Source organism: Macrobrachium nipponense, chromosome 4, assembly GCF_015104395.2.
Source record: "Macrobrachium nipponense isolate FS-2020 chromosome 4, ASM1510439v2, whole genome shotgun sequence".
NCBI lineage: Eukaryota > Metazoa > Arthropoda > Malacostraca > Decapoda > Palaemonidae > Macrobrachium > Macrobrachium nipponense.
This window is the reverse complement of record NC_061100.1, coordinates 48,979,038-48,995,386: the sequence shown is the minus strand read 5'-3', so window position 1 is coordinate 48,995,386 and position 16,349 is coordinate 48,979,038. Positions and strand designations below refer to the sequence as shown.

At 40.8% G+C, this 16,349-nt stretch overlaps 1 protein-coding gene across 3 annotated transcripts in view; it reads right to left on the bottom strand.

The window, feature by feature from the left end:
• Positions 1-289: 289 nt before the first annotated feature.
• The window catches only part of LOC135210923 (DNA primase large subunit-like), a 290,700-nt gene continuing 274,640 nt past the window's right edge, over positions 290-16,349 (bottom strand). For 2 of the 3 annotated variants that reach the window (XM_064243889.1, XM_064243888.1), the window contains exon 10: positions 290-2,001. In XM_064243889.1, the coding sequence (XP_064099959.1) occupies positions 1,817-2,001 (185 nt within the window). In that variant the 3' untranslated portion in view covers positions 290-1,816. The remainder of the gene's footprint in view (positions 2,002-16,349) is intronic. The other variant, XR_010313592.1, reaches the window with a different exon arrangement.

The following is a 16,349-nucleotide window of genomic DNA, read 5'->3' as shown; positions in this document are numbered from 1 at the left end:
ATTTTAAAGATCTGATTCTGCTGCTAATTCAACTAACATGTATTCCATAGCTTTCACAAGTCCCCTTCTCAGCAATTATTTGTGATAAAGGTTCAGTGTTGATTGTTGATGGGCACAAACCTTTATCTGTTTCCTCTTGACCTTATGATATACTTGTAGTACTATAACTAGCTGAATGAATTTGTTGGTATCCTGGCCCCATAATATCCCTCTAATTGCTTGTCTTAGTACTTTGCCTTTCCTGGCAAAGTTTTATGGGTAGATTACAGTAAGATCATTTCAAAGGATATTCAATAATGTGATATGATTTAATTGGAAAATTATAAAAAGTTCATAATAACAAGTATTATAAAAGTACATAATATACAAGATATTACAAAATGTACTCCCAGTAATCAAGTCACGGTTGAATCTAACTTATGTCAAAACACATATAGGAGGCAAAATGTATATGGAAATTTTTTTACTAAGTACACATTTCTCTACATCCGAACCATGAAGGACAGTTCTATGAACAAACGTTCAAATATTCATAAAAGCAAATAAACTAATGCATACTTAAGTATGTACACTGAAGAGGAATGGTTTCAGTTATAAGAAATGGAAAAATGTTTTTGACGATGTGACACTCAGCTTTCAAGTTGTATTATTATTTACTATCATTATTATCATAAAGTAATTAACAAAAGCAGTCCCATTTCTAGATTCTACTAAAGCAGGTGTGAAAGTTTCTTCTTTAACGAGGAATAAACATGAGAGCAACATAAAGTCAAGTCTGGAAGGCTAAGTAGGAAGAGATCAAAATAAAATGATTGAAGACTCAAATACAGAAAAGTTAAGCTGCTGACAGGCCAAAGGATACTGTAAGACACACTTCATATTGACTACAGTCTGCTAACATATATACATTGTAGAGATGGCCTGACTAGCAAATATGAGATTACTTGACATGTTCACTTTAGATTTCATAAAAGAACAAAACATAAGCTAGTCCAGTGCAATCAGTGATGTATATGAGAAAGCCTTCAACACTCCATGAAAAACTATGTATATTCTTCCTTTTTGAGATGATTTTTCAGGATAAAGCTGCGATAAATCTGTAAAACCCTTCAGTATGAATGTTTACAGTGATAAGGGCATTAGTGTACCATAGTCTAATTAATAATAACTATTTCCAAATTATATAAGAATATAAGTACCATAGTTTAACTAATAACAACAATTATTTCCAAATTATATAAGAATATAAAATAACTGGCTTTATATTATAAGGTTAATTTCTAAGTAAGGAATTAGCATATTATTTGTTAAGATACAGAAAAATTTGATCAATTATTAATGAGGTTATTCTCTGTATCATTCTGTCTACAGCACACTGCTGTGGAGAGTTGCTAAGTACTCATCTTAGATTTTTAAACTGACTGGAATAAAAAAATCTTTATTATTATCAAAAGCAAAGTACATAGCTCTCTCGGGAGTGTTTATTTGATGCTAGGTATCAAATAACATTAAAATACTTTAATTGAATTATCATTAATAACCTCATGTTTTACCGGTTACATACTTGTAACTAATGTGTTAGAAAATGTTTCTTGCTTGTACTACTTAATCTAATACGATACTGCATTACAGTTATTCAAAAAAGCTTTACTCAAATATAAGTTAAACTACTAGTTATCTACAAATATAGTAATGCAATTAATCCCAACTTACATTGTCCTATATGTACTGTGGCATGTAAATAAACTGCTCAACATCTTCAAGCATCTCAAAACAAATTCCTCTTGTAATACATGAAGCTAAAATGCAAGCTCTCTCAACTTGATTCCTGAGAGTCCATATATTGCGCTAACAATTCAGAATCCAAATCGCCAAAATGTGACTCATCGTTATTTTGTGACATCTCTGGAGTTGATTGAGTAACGGACTGTGTAGATTGTGAGGACTGAGTAGACTGCGCAGAGTATACAACTCGATGTGTTTTCACCTGTGGTCTTTTGCCTGTGAGAGATATAGATTCAACAGTGAAAACAGTTATTTGCCTGATCACAAAGATATTAATGATTATAATGAAATTCTTATAATAAAATAGTTCTATAAATAATTAGCAAGTAATTACATAGCTATGTATAGGTGGTTCATCCCACCCACTTTTGGGGAAGAAGAGGAACAATGTAGCAAAGAGCTCAATTCATTTTGTGTCCTAATGTCCATGAAAGGGGAGGAGGGAGGGCTCTGATTATGTAATTACTTAGCAAGTATACTATATAAAAATGACATTTTTGTGATAAAATTAAATTTTCCACATGCTTACCATGTAATCACATAACTACAGGCAGTCCCCGGTTAATGGCGATCAATCACCAAATTTCGGTTAACGGTGGTTTTCGCTTATCAGCACCCCACTGAGAACGGAATCCCTGCCGATAACTGGAGACTGCCTGTATAAGGTTTTCAACCATGGCAACCTAAAATAAAAATTCACGGCAACGCTTCTATTGTTTTGTGTAGGTGATAGGCCCCTGCCCCATTTCAAGGACCAACAAGAACATCTTAGCAGAGCTTCAATTCGTTTGGGTCCTAATGTCCATACAAGGGGAGGAGGGACGACTCTGATTATGCAATTACTTGGTAAATTATACAAAAACTATATTTTTCATAAAAATGTAATTCTTATATGTACATATAAGTGACTTACCTACTAATTATTATTACATAGCTGATTCCACACTGAAAGGAGGTGGGATACATGGACATAGTCTACTCCAAAACACTCGGAAAGGTACTGACACAATGCTTGTTGTTACCTTACCTGGTAAGATAGCTATGACAGGTGGGTACTGTCTCTGGTTGGTGCTCATCTTGACCTGTAGTGGGCATGGTGGGTATAGCCAAGGGTCGCCCCTACCTCAGTGGGAACTTTCCAGCGAAGGAAGTTCTCTGATGGCTAGCAAAGTTTAAAAAGGATGCTCTTGCGCTAGCGCAGACCAGAATAAAAACAAATAATGCTGTCACCTACACTGCAATATAAACCACAACCCCAAAACCACTAAGTCAAGAACAGGCCTCTTAACTCCCGGATGACTTGAGGACTAAGAAGAAGGTTGTAGAACCCTTCTGAATAGTGGTTCTTGACTTCTTCAACAGCCCTTTTGAGAAAAAGCAAGTTCATTTCCTTAAAAAGGGCCAAAAACTTTTTGGAGTCTTGTGAGTAAGCTGTTAAGAAGACGATGGGAGACTTGACTAAAAGAGGTGTCTCCCTCCTTCAGAACCCTGACAATCCATTGCTCTGCTCCTCTGTAACTCCACTTCTCCCAGAAGTGGAGAAGTCTGGCCCCTACTGGAGCATGAAGGACTGCATCTTCACTTCTTGACGGCAGGCTTCAAAGTCGATTTCCTATTGGACTTCGACAAGAAGAGGAAGTTCATCCAAGGTCTGACTTGAAGCCTTGACTTGCCCCAAGAAAAAGTTGAAGCTGAAGAAGTGAAACAGACTTAGTTATGAAGTGGAGGGATCCTTAATTCACTTAGCGGAATGTGCTAGCAGATCCTCATTGACTTTTTCTGCAAGGCCAAAGTAATATCTTGATTGGTAGCTTAAGGGAATAGATGAAGCTGGTCCAGAGGAGCAAAAAGGAAAGCCAATTTCTTGGTCAGTGTGACTCTTTTTGTGGTGAAGGAGCACCACCACTATCACTTTTTTTAGAACACTCATAGAGAAAAAGAGGTGAGCTCTAGGGAGCCATCTCTTATGGCTTTGTCAGAACATGACAAACTGCTGAACAGCCTGAAGCACAGTCCTTCACCAAGTCAGGGCAGTCCTTGATCTTCTTGGTGAGGGCCCCAACACCCCAGTCAAGGAAACTAAAAATCTCAAACACCTTGAAGATGTTCTTGATGAAGCACTCTAATTCAGGCTGAGCAATGCAATGAATCAATAAGTCCAGAGAAGTCCCCTTGGAGGAGGCAGTGACTCCCAAAAAAAGTTTCTCCAGTAGAGTAGGAGGGGTATTTCCTATGAATCAGTCTAGAGGGAGGCAGAGCAAAGGTGGCTTTGTCCTGCTCCCTCTTCGAAGAGCCAATCATCCACCTCCTTGAGTGCTTCCTTGAGGAGGAGGAAAATACCATCTTGGGGAGTAAAGCGCTGTTGCCTGTCTGGTACCTCATAAGGAAGGTCAAAGCTGGAGAGTCTGGAGCAGTAGGAACGAAGTAATCAGGTCGGCCAAAAAATATCTAAGAAGCGAAGCATATGCCAAAGGAGGGGAGGGTGCTTGACCATGGTTCTCTTCCTCTGAAAAAACAGGTGACAACGACATTTCCTCATAGGCCTTGGGAACTTCGAGGGCGTTCTGTAAAATACCCATAATGGCAACCAGTTGTCTTTTGACAAGGTTCCAACGAAGGGTCTTCCTACCCTGAAGAGTGAGGAGGCAAAGGTGGAACCGCATGCACAAGAGCTGGCACCAGGTGCACAGGAACTGGTGCCCAATGCTTGCAAGCGGGCGCCAAGTGCTCTGGTAGTGAAGAGTGCTCAGAGACAGAGTTGTTTGGATGAAGACAACTGCCACCTGAGTGGGTCTATTGAGCACTTGGGGACCAAAAATGGGTGCTCCACACACGGTGAAAAAGAATCCGGGCTACCCCTACCTGACACCTGGGGTCGAGCTGAAGTAGAGGCAGAAGGAGGAAAAGCGAAGCTGCAGGAAGGTTGGGGGCTATGACTGGCTTCTCTATACCTCTTGACTGGAAGGGGATTGGTCTGCACCATTAGAGTCATTTGAGAGGGCGAGAGGAGGCAGGGAAGCACCATCGACAGCTCTTGTCGGGGCTGGAACCTTCTGAGTCCAAGAGCTGATGCACATTCACTATGACGCCTTTCCGATGGCTGACAGTCGACACCTGGAATTGGGCAACTGGTTTGACTGTGGGGGCAACTACCCAAGGATAAACCGCCACTGGCCTCCCTTGGATCTCCAGTATGTCTTCTCCCAGGTTCAGGGTAGCGGGACAGTAGCCACCTCCTCCACATGCACAAAACTGTCACTAATGACAAATCTTTGACATTTTGTCTGAAAGGAAAGCACTTTTAGGGATGCCCCTAATTCAGCCACTGCACTAGCCACTATGGTAACTTTCTGATTAAACCTAGATTCAAGGCTGGCAATAAGGTCAAGATTGGAAATATGGGAACCAGACACAGGAGTATGTGGTAAAGTAGGAGGGCAGCTAGGAATGGGAGAAATACCAGGAACCGGTGATGAAGGAACAGTACTATCACCTAAATGTCTAGTCAAAGGAGCAGATTCTAAAGTAGCCCTATCTTTGGCTCTAGAGGCCACTTATATCTTTTTCTCCATCTCAAGCTTGTCTACATAAGATCTGAATATTTTCTGCTTACCATCATCCCAGTCCTGATATTCACTGCAAGTATTCTCCCTATTACAATCCTGCTCCCTATATTTAACAGGCTTGGTATGAGAGTCTTGTTAAGTCAACCTAGTCTTACATATTTCAAATCAAAAGCAAATTCTAGAAGAACTAGAGTACGACATAATGTCCAATAAAAGAGAAAAACGTCACCTGTAAGCTAACGAATAAGCTACTAAATGAAGCCACAAAAAACTGAATACTCACCAATTTAGTGAAAGTAATTCCAAAAAAGTGATGAAGAAAACTAGGAAGAGCATCTAATGTTAGTTGAAAGCTGGCAGAAAAGGAATTGAGCTCTTTGCTACATTTTTCCTCTTCTTCCCCAAAAGTAGGCAGGGTTAACCATCTACACAAAATTTTTTTATTGATAGCGTAGCCGCTGTTTTGTCCTCAGAGAGTTACCCTTCCTGGTGTGCGCCAGTGCCCCAAGGTGATCAGACTAAAATCAAAGAAATATCTTTTAGCCTGGTCTTTTAGCCCGGTATTATGCCATAATGATAACACTATGACAAGTGATAAGAGTATAATGGACTCAAAAGACAAGGAGGCATTTTTTCTCGTCTCAGCAAAAGCTGTACCCAGTTTTCCTATGTCAAAACCTGCAGAAGTGACTATTGCACATGCCATCTTGTTTTATGTTCGGGCCGGCAAAACACCACAAACATTATTCTTTCTGGTCATCACACACGAAAGACTATACTGCCAGTGCTCCCCTATTTTGAGATTTTTTCTTTGAAATCAATCATGGAATCGCCGACATTTGAAAGTTAAGTGGTCACTTTTAAGATTTAGTTAAAACAGTTGGGTTAAAAACTGTGGAACAAGAAAATATTATTGTGAAGTAGAAAACTAGTGTTTTGTTTACCCTTCCAGCATTGTTGAGAACACGTGACCAGTGAGACACGTTCCAGGCTAGCCTTTACGAACGTAAAAAGTTTATAAATAAATTTTTGTTGGAAGTTTTTTTACCAAAAGAACTATTCCATATTGTATTATTAATTTTGTTAATCTTTTTAGATAACGGTTTCTACAATTCCCGAGGCAGTAGCCTACATGAGCTAGTAGCCTAGCTGTTTTAGGACACGTACTTTTAGACTAGGAATGGCAATTATCAGTAGCCTGTAACCTACGACAGTATATCTTAAAGATGATTAAATAACACTAAGTATTTACCTAATTTTTTGGTGATAAGTACCTAGAAGTAGATAAACAGGCTACATCATTTTAATTTTATTTTGCCATATTTAGTATGACTGAAATAAACCAAGCCAGATAATTCCTAGTGTTAAGTAGTGAACCCCTGACTAACACTGTTAATCAAAGCTGTTAGCCTAGAATACATATTCTAAGGCTAGTCAAATTGGAAACAGGTGCCAAATGTAATAGTAGTCTAAAACTCAGAGCTACATGTTAAGTGGTGGTTTTTAAGTAATGTGTTGAATGGGGTGCTGAAATTGTAATTAGAATCATCACTCTAAGTTATGCTTGGAGCAAGTGTTGATTTAATTGTAAGGTAAAATAACCTAACATGGTTAGTGTTAGTATGATGGTTTCATATAGGCTAGTTTATCAGTAATGTAACATGCTAAAACTATTCGAAGCATAACAAAAATGTCTGTTTTGCTATGATTTAGTATCCTAGCCTATATGTGTGCATATAAATATTGTAAGATATATATATATGTATATATATATATATATATAATATATCTATATATATATATATATAATATAGGTGTGTGTGTATATACGTATGGGTTTATAAACCACTTTATTGCCTAACTAAGCGATTGGGCTACATATAAAGTTTTTGTCGGTAATAAGTTAAAACCTAACCTTATATGGTAAGAATAGATTACCAAGGATACTAACCCAAGTCTTATAGAAATCTTTTCTGGGCTCGTGTTTGTTTTTTGCTGCAAGGTATTTTGTGATTTTTGGAAGTCATCATGTCTTCAGACCTTCAAGAAGCATCTTCATCTAAGTTGAGTATATTATTTGTTGACTTTGAACATGGTTAGGTTGAACATGGTTAGGTAACTATGCATCAAGTATGGTGTTGTTTAATAATGAAGTGTTTGCATGGGAGCCAAGCGTATTGCTGTTCCCGAGTCGGCCTTTTTCGATGCATTGTAGACCGCGTACTTAGTTATCTCAACTTTTTATTGCAGTGTATATTTTATGTTCACCTTTTTTGCACATCACAGTATACGTTACTGTTGTCGTGAAATTTTACCATTTCGCTCCTGATGGGTACCGACAGGTTGGTGTATCACGGTTTGAACCATTACATTATTTAGCCTCTTTAGGGGGTTTCCCTCGTTTATCATCAGTCCTTCAAGCGATTTGGTTCACTTACGAGAGTGCGCTGATTTTTTTTTTTTTTTTTTTCAATCCTACGTCATGCGCGAGTATTGTGTTTGAGGCGACCTAGGCTAGCCTAGCGATACGCCATTTTAGTTTTGGGATGTAAAGGAAACCCTCATTCATTTGCGGTGCTCATGCATGTAGTGTATGTGGTATTATTTATTTTATTATATTATAATATTATATTGCTAATTGTATTTTGATGAGGTTTGGAAGTCCTACACGAATATCTACCTACCCTAGCCTACCCGACCAGATCTAGGCTAGGTTTTGGAAGGTAGGCTAGGCGGTTGAGAGTACTTCTCGCTACCCATAGATGGTACTAGTCCTGGCTAACCTGACCAGACTGACATATTAGTTTTGGAGGGTGATCAAATACTAGTGTGTTCCTCTCTTGTTACGTAATGTAAGTGCTAGGCCTATCTTACCTGACCAGGTCGATATATTCGATTTTGGAGGGTTAAGTTAGGCTCTAGAGTGTCCTCTTTCGTGACGAACTAGTAGGCGCCAATCCTAGGCTACCTGACCAGATTGGGGTATCCGATTTTGGAGGGTTAGGCTAGGCTCATAGATGGGCTTGCCTTTATTCGTCAGTACTTCCAATAATTCCTTATCAATAAATTTTGTAAAGTATAGCCTTGGCTGTTACCTCCTTTAGGGTGTCAGTTGGCCTGCCGTCTTCTGCCCCTTTAGTAGTAGGCTATTTCACGGCTTCTCAGAGGGTAGTAATCACCTGACCGGTTGCTGTTGCCAGGCGATTACTAGTTTACCTTTCTCTTCCGGGCTCTTCCTTCCGTTCCAGACTCGTTCTGGCGGTGCTTCGGTAGCTCGCTGACCAAGTAATCCTACCGAATTCGCCAGGATGTTATACACCGTTGTTCTTAGTACCGCTGTTCCCGCCGCTCTGTTTTCCGTATTTCTCTGGTGTTATCGCTGCTTCCCCACTCTCGTGGGGGCGGAACTAGGCTTAGAGAATGCGTTTCCAATTGACTTGGAATTGCTACTCTACTCTGGTGCGATCAGACTAAGGCTTGGGTTTTTACCTTGTTTCCCTGTTCTGCTTGTATCAGGCCAACTCCGCTGGTCATAGCTATTGCGATAACGAGATAATGGATTCCGGAGCAGGCGGAGACATTCAGAGCTTTAATGTTAACCCTCTTACGCCGACTGGACGTATTTTACGTCGACATTTTTTGTCTCCCGTGTGCCGACTGGACGTATTTTACGTCGACTTACAAAAGTTTTTTTTTAAATTCGCGGAAAAATACTTATAGGCCTTCCAGCCTAAAACTCTTGAATCACGCGCCTTGGGGGATGCTGGGAGTTCACGGATCAAGGTGTTGTTTTGTATACAATCGTTACGCAGGCACGCAAGCGCGAATTTCTTTCTTGCCGCACTAAAAAGTATCTGTGACACATCTCGGAAATTATTTCGTCACTTTGACATAATTTTTGTACCATTGTAAATTAGCCGTTACATGAAGTATTTATATATGAAAATGTGCGCATTTTTATGTAGAATACAACAATAAAATACTCATGATTGTAGCTTTTATCAGTTTTGAGATATTTTCATATAAATAACGATAATTGCCAAAATTTCAACCTTCGGTCAACTTTGACTCTACCGAAATGGTCGAAAAACGCAATTGTAAGCTAAAACGCTTATATTCTAGTAATATTCAATCATTTACCTTAATTTTACAACTAATTGGAAGTCTCTAGCACAATATTTCGATTTATGGTGAATTTATGAAAAAACTTTTTCCTTACGTCCGCGCGGTAACTCTTCCGAAAAAAATCATACATGCGATTGTGGTAATGTTTGCACCATTTTAAAATTAGCCGTTATATAAAGTTTTATATGGAAATGTGCGCAATTTCATGCACAATACAACTAAAAACAACCCATGGTTGTAGCTTTTATCAGTTTAGAGATATTTCCATATAAATAATGATAATTGCCAAAATTTTAACCTTCGGTCAACTTTGACTACCAAAATGGTCGAAAAACGCAATTTTAAGCTAAAACGCTTATATTCTAGCAATATTCAAGCATTTACCTTCATTTTGCAACAAATTGGAAGTCTCTAGCACAATATTTAGATTTATGGTGAATTTATGAAAAAAATAACATTTTCTTTACGTCCGCGTGGTAACTCTTCCGAAAAAATCACACATGCGATTGTGGTAATGTTTGCACCATTTTAAATTAGCCGTTACATAAAGTTTTATATATGAAAATGTGCGCAATTTTATGTAGAATACAACAAAAAATAATTGAAGGTTGTAGCTTTTCTCATTTTTGAAATATTTGCATATAAATAACTATAAATAGAAAAAAAACCACGTTTGGTCAACTTTGACTCTACCGAAATGGTCGAAAAACACAATTGTAAGCTAAAACTCTTACAGTCTAGTAATATTCAGTCATTTATCTTCATCTTGAAACAAATTCGAAGTCTCTAGCACAATATTTAGATTTATGGTGAATTTAAAAAAAATCTTTCCTTCCCTCCGCGCGCGGATTCTCCGCCACAAATCTCCGAAATACGTACGTCCCATTCTCGGAATATTTGCTCCGTTTCATATTAGGCATTTCATAGAGTTTTATATATGAAAATGTGCGCAATTTCATGTAGATTAAAACGAAAAATATTTGAAGGTTGTAGCTTTTCTTATTTCCGAAATAATTGCATATAAAAAATATATATATAAAAAAATTCAACATTCGGTCAACTTTAACTCGTCAGATATGGTCGAAAACTGCAATTGTAAGCTAATACTCTTACAGTATAGTAATATTCAATCATTTGTCTTCATTTTGAAAGAAATTGGAAGTCTCTAGGACAATATTTAGATTTATGGTGAATTTAAAAAAAAAAATATTTGTTTACGTCCGCGCGTTACGAATTCATGCATTATTTTGTGATAATATTTTCTCTGTGTTGCTTTTATCGTTTTACAATGTGTTATATACCAAAATGATCGCAATTTAGTGTACATTACAACGAAAAAAAGTAACTTGTTACCTTTAACCGTTTTGCGCACAGCGCGATTTGAATACAATTATATATGAAATTTCTTTTTTGTGCTATCATATATCGCATTATTTATATATGATAATGATAATTTTTTTCATTTCTGATGGTTGCATACTAAACTTCAGGCAATGACAAAAAAAGGAGCCAAAAATGAACTCTTAATCTTGAAAACTAAGCGCGCTGTAATTTTTTGAAAAAAATATTTTTTCCGCTTCCGCGCTCACTCCGAAAACCCTCCGGCATACGGGAGACAATTTTTTATTTACCGCTCCGGGGTAAGAGGGTTAAGAAAAATTTTATTATGTAGTCTCTGTTGGTATGTCTCCGGGCCTGTGTTTATTCCAGCGAGGTGTAGTCTACCCTCACATTCGCCAGGATGTTATACACCGGAGTTCTTAGTACCGCTGTTCCCGCCGCTCTGTTTCCTGTATTTCTCTGGTGTTATCGCTGCTTCCCCACTCCGGTGGCTTAGAGAATGTGTTTCCAAATGACTTGGAATTGCTACTCTACTCCAGTGTGATCAGACTTAGGCTTAGGTTTTACCTTGTTTCCCTGTTCTACTCATATCAGGCCGACTCCGCCAGTCATAGCTATTGTGATAACGAGATTATGGATTCCGGAGCAGGCGGAGACATTCAGAGCTTTAATGTTAAGTAAAATTTTATTTAATAGTTGATGTTTACCTTTAGCTGGTTTTAGTAGAACTAGTCTAAGTATACACATACCGCCGGAATTAACTCTGGCGAAACTATTTTGAGGATACTCATGTATCAATTCCAACTTACAAATGGTACGCTGTCTGGAGTTGGGGTGCGCAGCTCGGAAATTCTTGGCTAAGAATGAGGACCCACAAAACAGGTGGGCTCCGTGGAAAATTATTCCTCTTACACAAGACACATCATTGTGTCCTGTCGTCACCCTTAAATCCTACCTGGCCAGAACTTCCAAAAAGTCTTCAGGTCCCCCTTTTTATTAGAGAAAGGTGGCACGATTTCCCTGAAAGGTATTAGACAGCAAATCCTCTATGTATTTTATTAAACAAGCCAACCCGGATTCAGTTCCACACGTCCATGACAACCGGGCAGTAGCTACCTCGATTAACTATTTTCACAATATGAATTTTGAGGACCTGAAGAAATATACGGGTTGGAAATCTCCGGCAGTATTTAAACGCCACTATCTTAAAAACCTAGAGGCCCTTAAATTCTCAACAGTTGCTGCAGGGAGCATAATCTCCCCCGAATAACCAATCCTTTTAAAAATATCTTTTCCTCCCTTGATTCTCTCACCTTCCTACCTGCCTCGCTCGTATCCCCTACCCACCCTCACTCCTCCGGGCCGGGTTGGTTTGTTTCCATTCCGTCGCTGGACTTGTATATCTTTGGGACCATCTTGTGTATCACTTACCTGTTTTGTACATATTCCTTTGTATATTCATATTGCTTTAGATACCATTCCATTATTTTGTTTCGTTATTACTAGTTTTAAGCCCTAGTTTAAGTCCTAGTTTTAATTAGTCAGATAAGTTGTCCGTTGTTATTACGGCTCATTAAATTTATTCTTTAATGAACTTCAAGTTTCATTATCCCCTTTACTTTTGTCTGGTATCTTTCAAGCTTGTATTGCATTCTCTGATACCTTTTCACCGGCAGACACAGGTCGAACCCAGAAAAGGGATTTTGACAAAGGAAAAATCTATTTCTGGGGGAAGACCTGTGTCGCCCGTTGAACCCGTCCCTCTTTCTTTCCCCACCCTTTAGCCAATCCAAGCTCGGGCATCTATTCCAGGAATGAAGATGGTGGGCGTGGGTAGCAGTAGTAGTAGTGAGCGGAAGGTAGAAGGGGTAGCCTTTGTAACGGCTCTTGCCGTGGGAGGGACTTTGAAAGGGAATCCTCTAATTGGCAGAAGTCCTGTGAGAAGTGGCTTCCACTCGCCCTAGTGCTTATACCGACGCCCTTGGGTGTTCGAGTTAAGGGTAGTAACTTCAGCATTCCATGCTAGCTTTTTTCTCTGGTGTATTTAGGATCTATTTATACTGGGAAAAGTGAGCTACAGGTACTTTTCACCGGGAGACACAGGTCTTCCCCTAGAAATAGATTTTTCCTTTGTCAAAATCCCTTTTGTACAAATACTACCAACCAGTTCCTATATGGGACAGAATGTGACATGAAAGTCATGCTACGAGTTCTAGGACAAACTCGAGTAAGAGAACCTCATCTCTTCAAGTGCTGTAGTCTTCCTAAAGAACGAGGCCTCTATAGACAAAAAGGCTAAGAAGGAGACCTTTTCCAGGTGAGCTTACCTGTGGGTAGCATAACCTGTCTGAGGCCCTGGCATTGTTCCCATGCAGGAACATGCAGGGATGTGTGTAAAGATATGCCTGAGCATCAGACCTTCACTCTCTTTCTCATTAAGTTGGGCCCGAATCTGTAGAACGGGGGTTTTATGGCGCTTGTTACGTGAGTCCATGGGACTCTGTGCAGCAGTGGAAGAGCCTTAACCTGCCAAGGGAAAAGACTCCCAAGGCCAAATTTGATGACAAGGGAGTCTAAGTGGAGTCCCATGCATATCTGGTGATACAGGTGTCTGTGGAGAACTGTGCACCTCCGGTGACATGTGCATCCACGGAACCTGTGTGCCCGTGAATCCCGTGGTATGGGGTTCTGTGGAGCCTCGTACAACAGTTACTCTTGCTACACCGGGATCCGAGGAGCCTTATGCAGCAGTAGAAGGTTCTTCACTGGCCTCGGGAAGTTGACTTCCAAAAACCAGTGTCTGAGGTATGGGTGTACATGCAGACCCATGCTTCTGTGGCACAGGGTTCAGCGGAGCTCCACACCATAGTTCCCATGTCCGTAGACAGGGGATAGCAAATGAGAGATCTCTTGCCTCTTCCAAGGCTTCAAGAATTTTCCTTGAGTTTTGGGAGATGTTTCTACCAAGGAACATGTAAGTGGCATGATGGAACAGTACACCAACGGCTTCTGTTGTGTTGGTCTATTGTTGGGAGGCTCTGGAGATTGGGAAATCTTGTGTAATGTCTAGGGGTACGGGCCAAATCCCTGTCACCTGATACTGGTGAAGAACTTAGTTGCCATATGTTCCAGTTCCCCAGAATGTACCTGGCTTACAGCTCTGTTGTGTACGTAGCCACCCACTTATACATTTACACCGTCAACATGTAGAGTTGAGGGGAAACCAGTTCCTGCCCCCTTGTTTGTTGACAGAAGTTACTCTCATGGTGAAGGGAGTACTAAACTGACATTCACCTGTACCACAAAGTAGCTTACCAATATCTTGAACTCTCAAAGAGGTAAGGAAGCTGTCTTGAGTTTCAGGATATCGACGTGGAGGTGTTTGCTGCTCCAATTCCGCTCAAATAGGGGCAGCAAATCTTCCAGGTGAGCCTCTTCCCTTGGTCAATGCCTTTGAGAACAGAGGCATGAAGGTAAGTGTGTGTGTGTGTGTGTGTGTGTGTGTGTGTGTGTGTGTGTGTGTGTGTGTGTGTGTGTGTGAAGGCACTCCAGCGAGGTTTCTCCTGTCTAGCCATTAAGCTAGTCCCTGATTCCTTTCCCCTGGGGGGAATGGAAAGGAATAGGAAGTCAATTATCTGAGATAGAACTCTCGTATCTCCACTGAAGGGAACAAAGGTGAAGCCACTCCTGAGGGCCTGGCTTCTCAGATGGTGACAGGTGAATGGGGATGATTTGTCACTGTCGCACTGGTTGTTCCTTGGTGCAGGAATAACTGAACTCCTCTCTGAGCTGATGATATGGGACTGAAACCATAACACCAGCATGTTAGGATACTTGAAATTGCCAACCCATGGTAGTGATGGCTACACGGGTCTAGGAGAGCACCTTCAATCAAGAGAACATGGCGAGGTGCTATCCCAAGGTGAGGCTGGCCAGAGAAGAGTGGTTGTTCACTCTCAAGCCTGAACTTGAGCTGTCCTCTTGATGTGCCCCAGTCACCTTCGAGGTCGTGGCCTTCTGACGAGATGATGACTGTGTGGGGGACCTCCTCCATGATTCTCCGAGTGCTCGGACCCTCAAGTCAATTGGAGCACCTGATCAGGCTCTGGCTGAGTACTTGGAGCCATACTGGTAGGGGGAGCAGGAGAGCCTGCATACTTCAACATCTTCTTTCATTTTGTGCCTGAACCAGACCAGGGAGCAGTCTCCAGAGCTGGTTTGGGGTACCTGAGGTTTTAGCAAAACCTGATTACCCAAAGAGACTCAATCCTGCTTTGAAGTTCAAGCACTCAAAGCTCCCAAGTCATGTCCAGGACAATCATCAGGCGTGTCCTCTACCTGCGTGTCCGAAGAGACATAGGAAGAGGTTGGCACAACACCAGTCTTGGATGAAGACTCCCCAGAACTGGTTTTAAATGCATGGGTCTTGGAGATTCGTGTATTCAAGGCTCCCGAGACACGGCCACTGAATCCTGAGACTGGGGAGAGGCTATAAGAGATCCCTTGCCTCTCCTGTGGAGGGAAGCAACCCCTTGAAAGCCCTGAAGTAGAACTTCCTGGAGAGCGAGGGGCAACCATCTTCTTCCAATGGCGAGCATCAGAAGTAGGAGAGGCAGTGGCAGCAGACAAAGACAAGATGACACCTTACAACTCCTTTGGAAAAAAACTCGTGAGTCACCCCATGTTCTCTTTACCACTCGAATATGCAACTGGTTTGGTCCAAAGACCAAATCCAGAATATGTTCTTCTGTGGTTTGGGAAAGGACGGAAGCATGAACATTCCAGTCTTGAGCCCACAATCGTCTGATACCTGGAACTCGGAAAACTCTGAGGGGTAAGAGAACAGGTGAGTCTAGCACCCTTACTATACCTGCAGGAAATCAATGACCCTGCCGGTTAAATAAGGCTATGGAGCAGTCATCAATTCATGCTGATGATGGCCAAAGAGGTCTGGGAGAGTGAACTTATTCATGCGAACGTGAACATGGTTATCCCTCGGTGAACCAGTCTGTTCTTGCGAACATGAACAAGGGCTGTCACGGGAAGAGCAATCGTTTACACGCAGGTGTGGACTTGGGTAACCTAACAACATGCTATATACTCTTCTTCAAAGTCATTCATGATTTTTTCCCCAAGATCATTAAGCTGAGAGATCAGCCATACAATCCTTGGTCGTTTGTCAAATGGGGGCCACTGTATCCCAAGGAAAAGTACCTTCCTCCTTCAGGTTGTGGTACCCTTGGTTTATCTCTTGGCAAGAGAGAGGCCCTTCCCGTACCCGTTAGAAGCCGAAGCCCCAACAGGAGAGAAAGGCCGTAAGCAATCATCAGAACGGCAACTGCACGAGTATAGGAGAGTGAACCAGGCAACATGGACAGGGGCTGTCTCGAAGGGGGTGATCAGGTTCATGAAAATGTGTGCAGAAACTATTCTAAGGCGAGCAGCTGACGTCATTTACAGTAACTGTTGAGCGTTTACTAAGAGTTGTGTTGAAGTTATCACTTTGTTAAACCCTGCTGATTCTCAATGGTG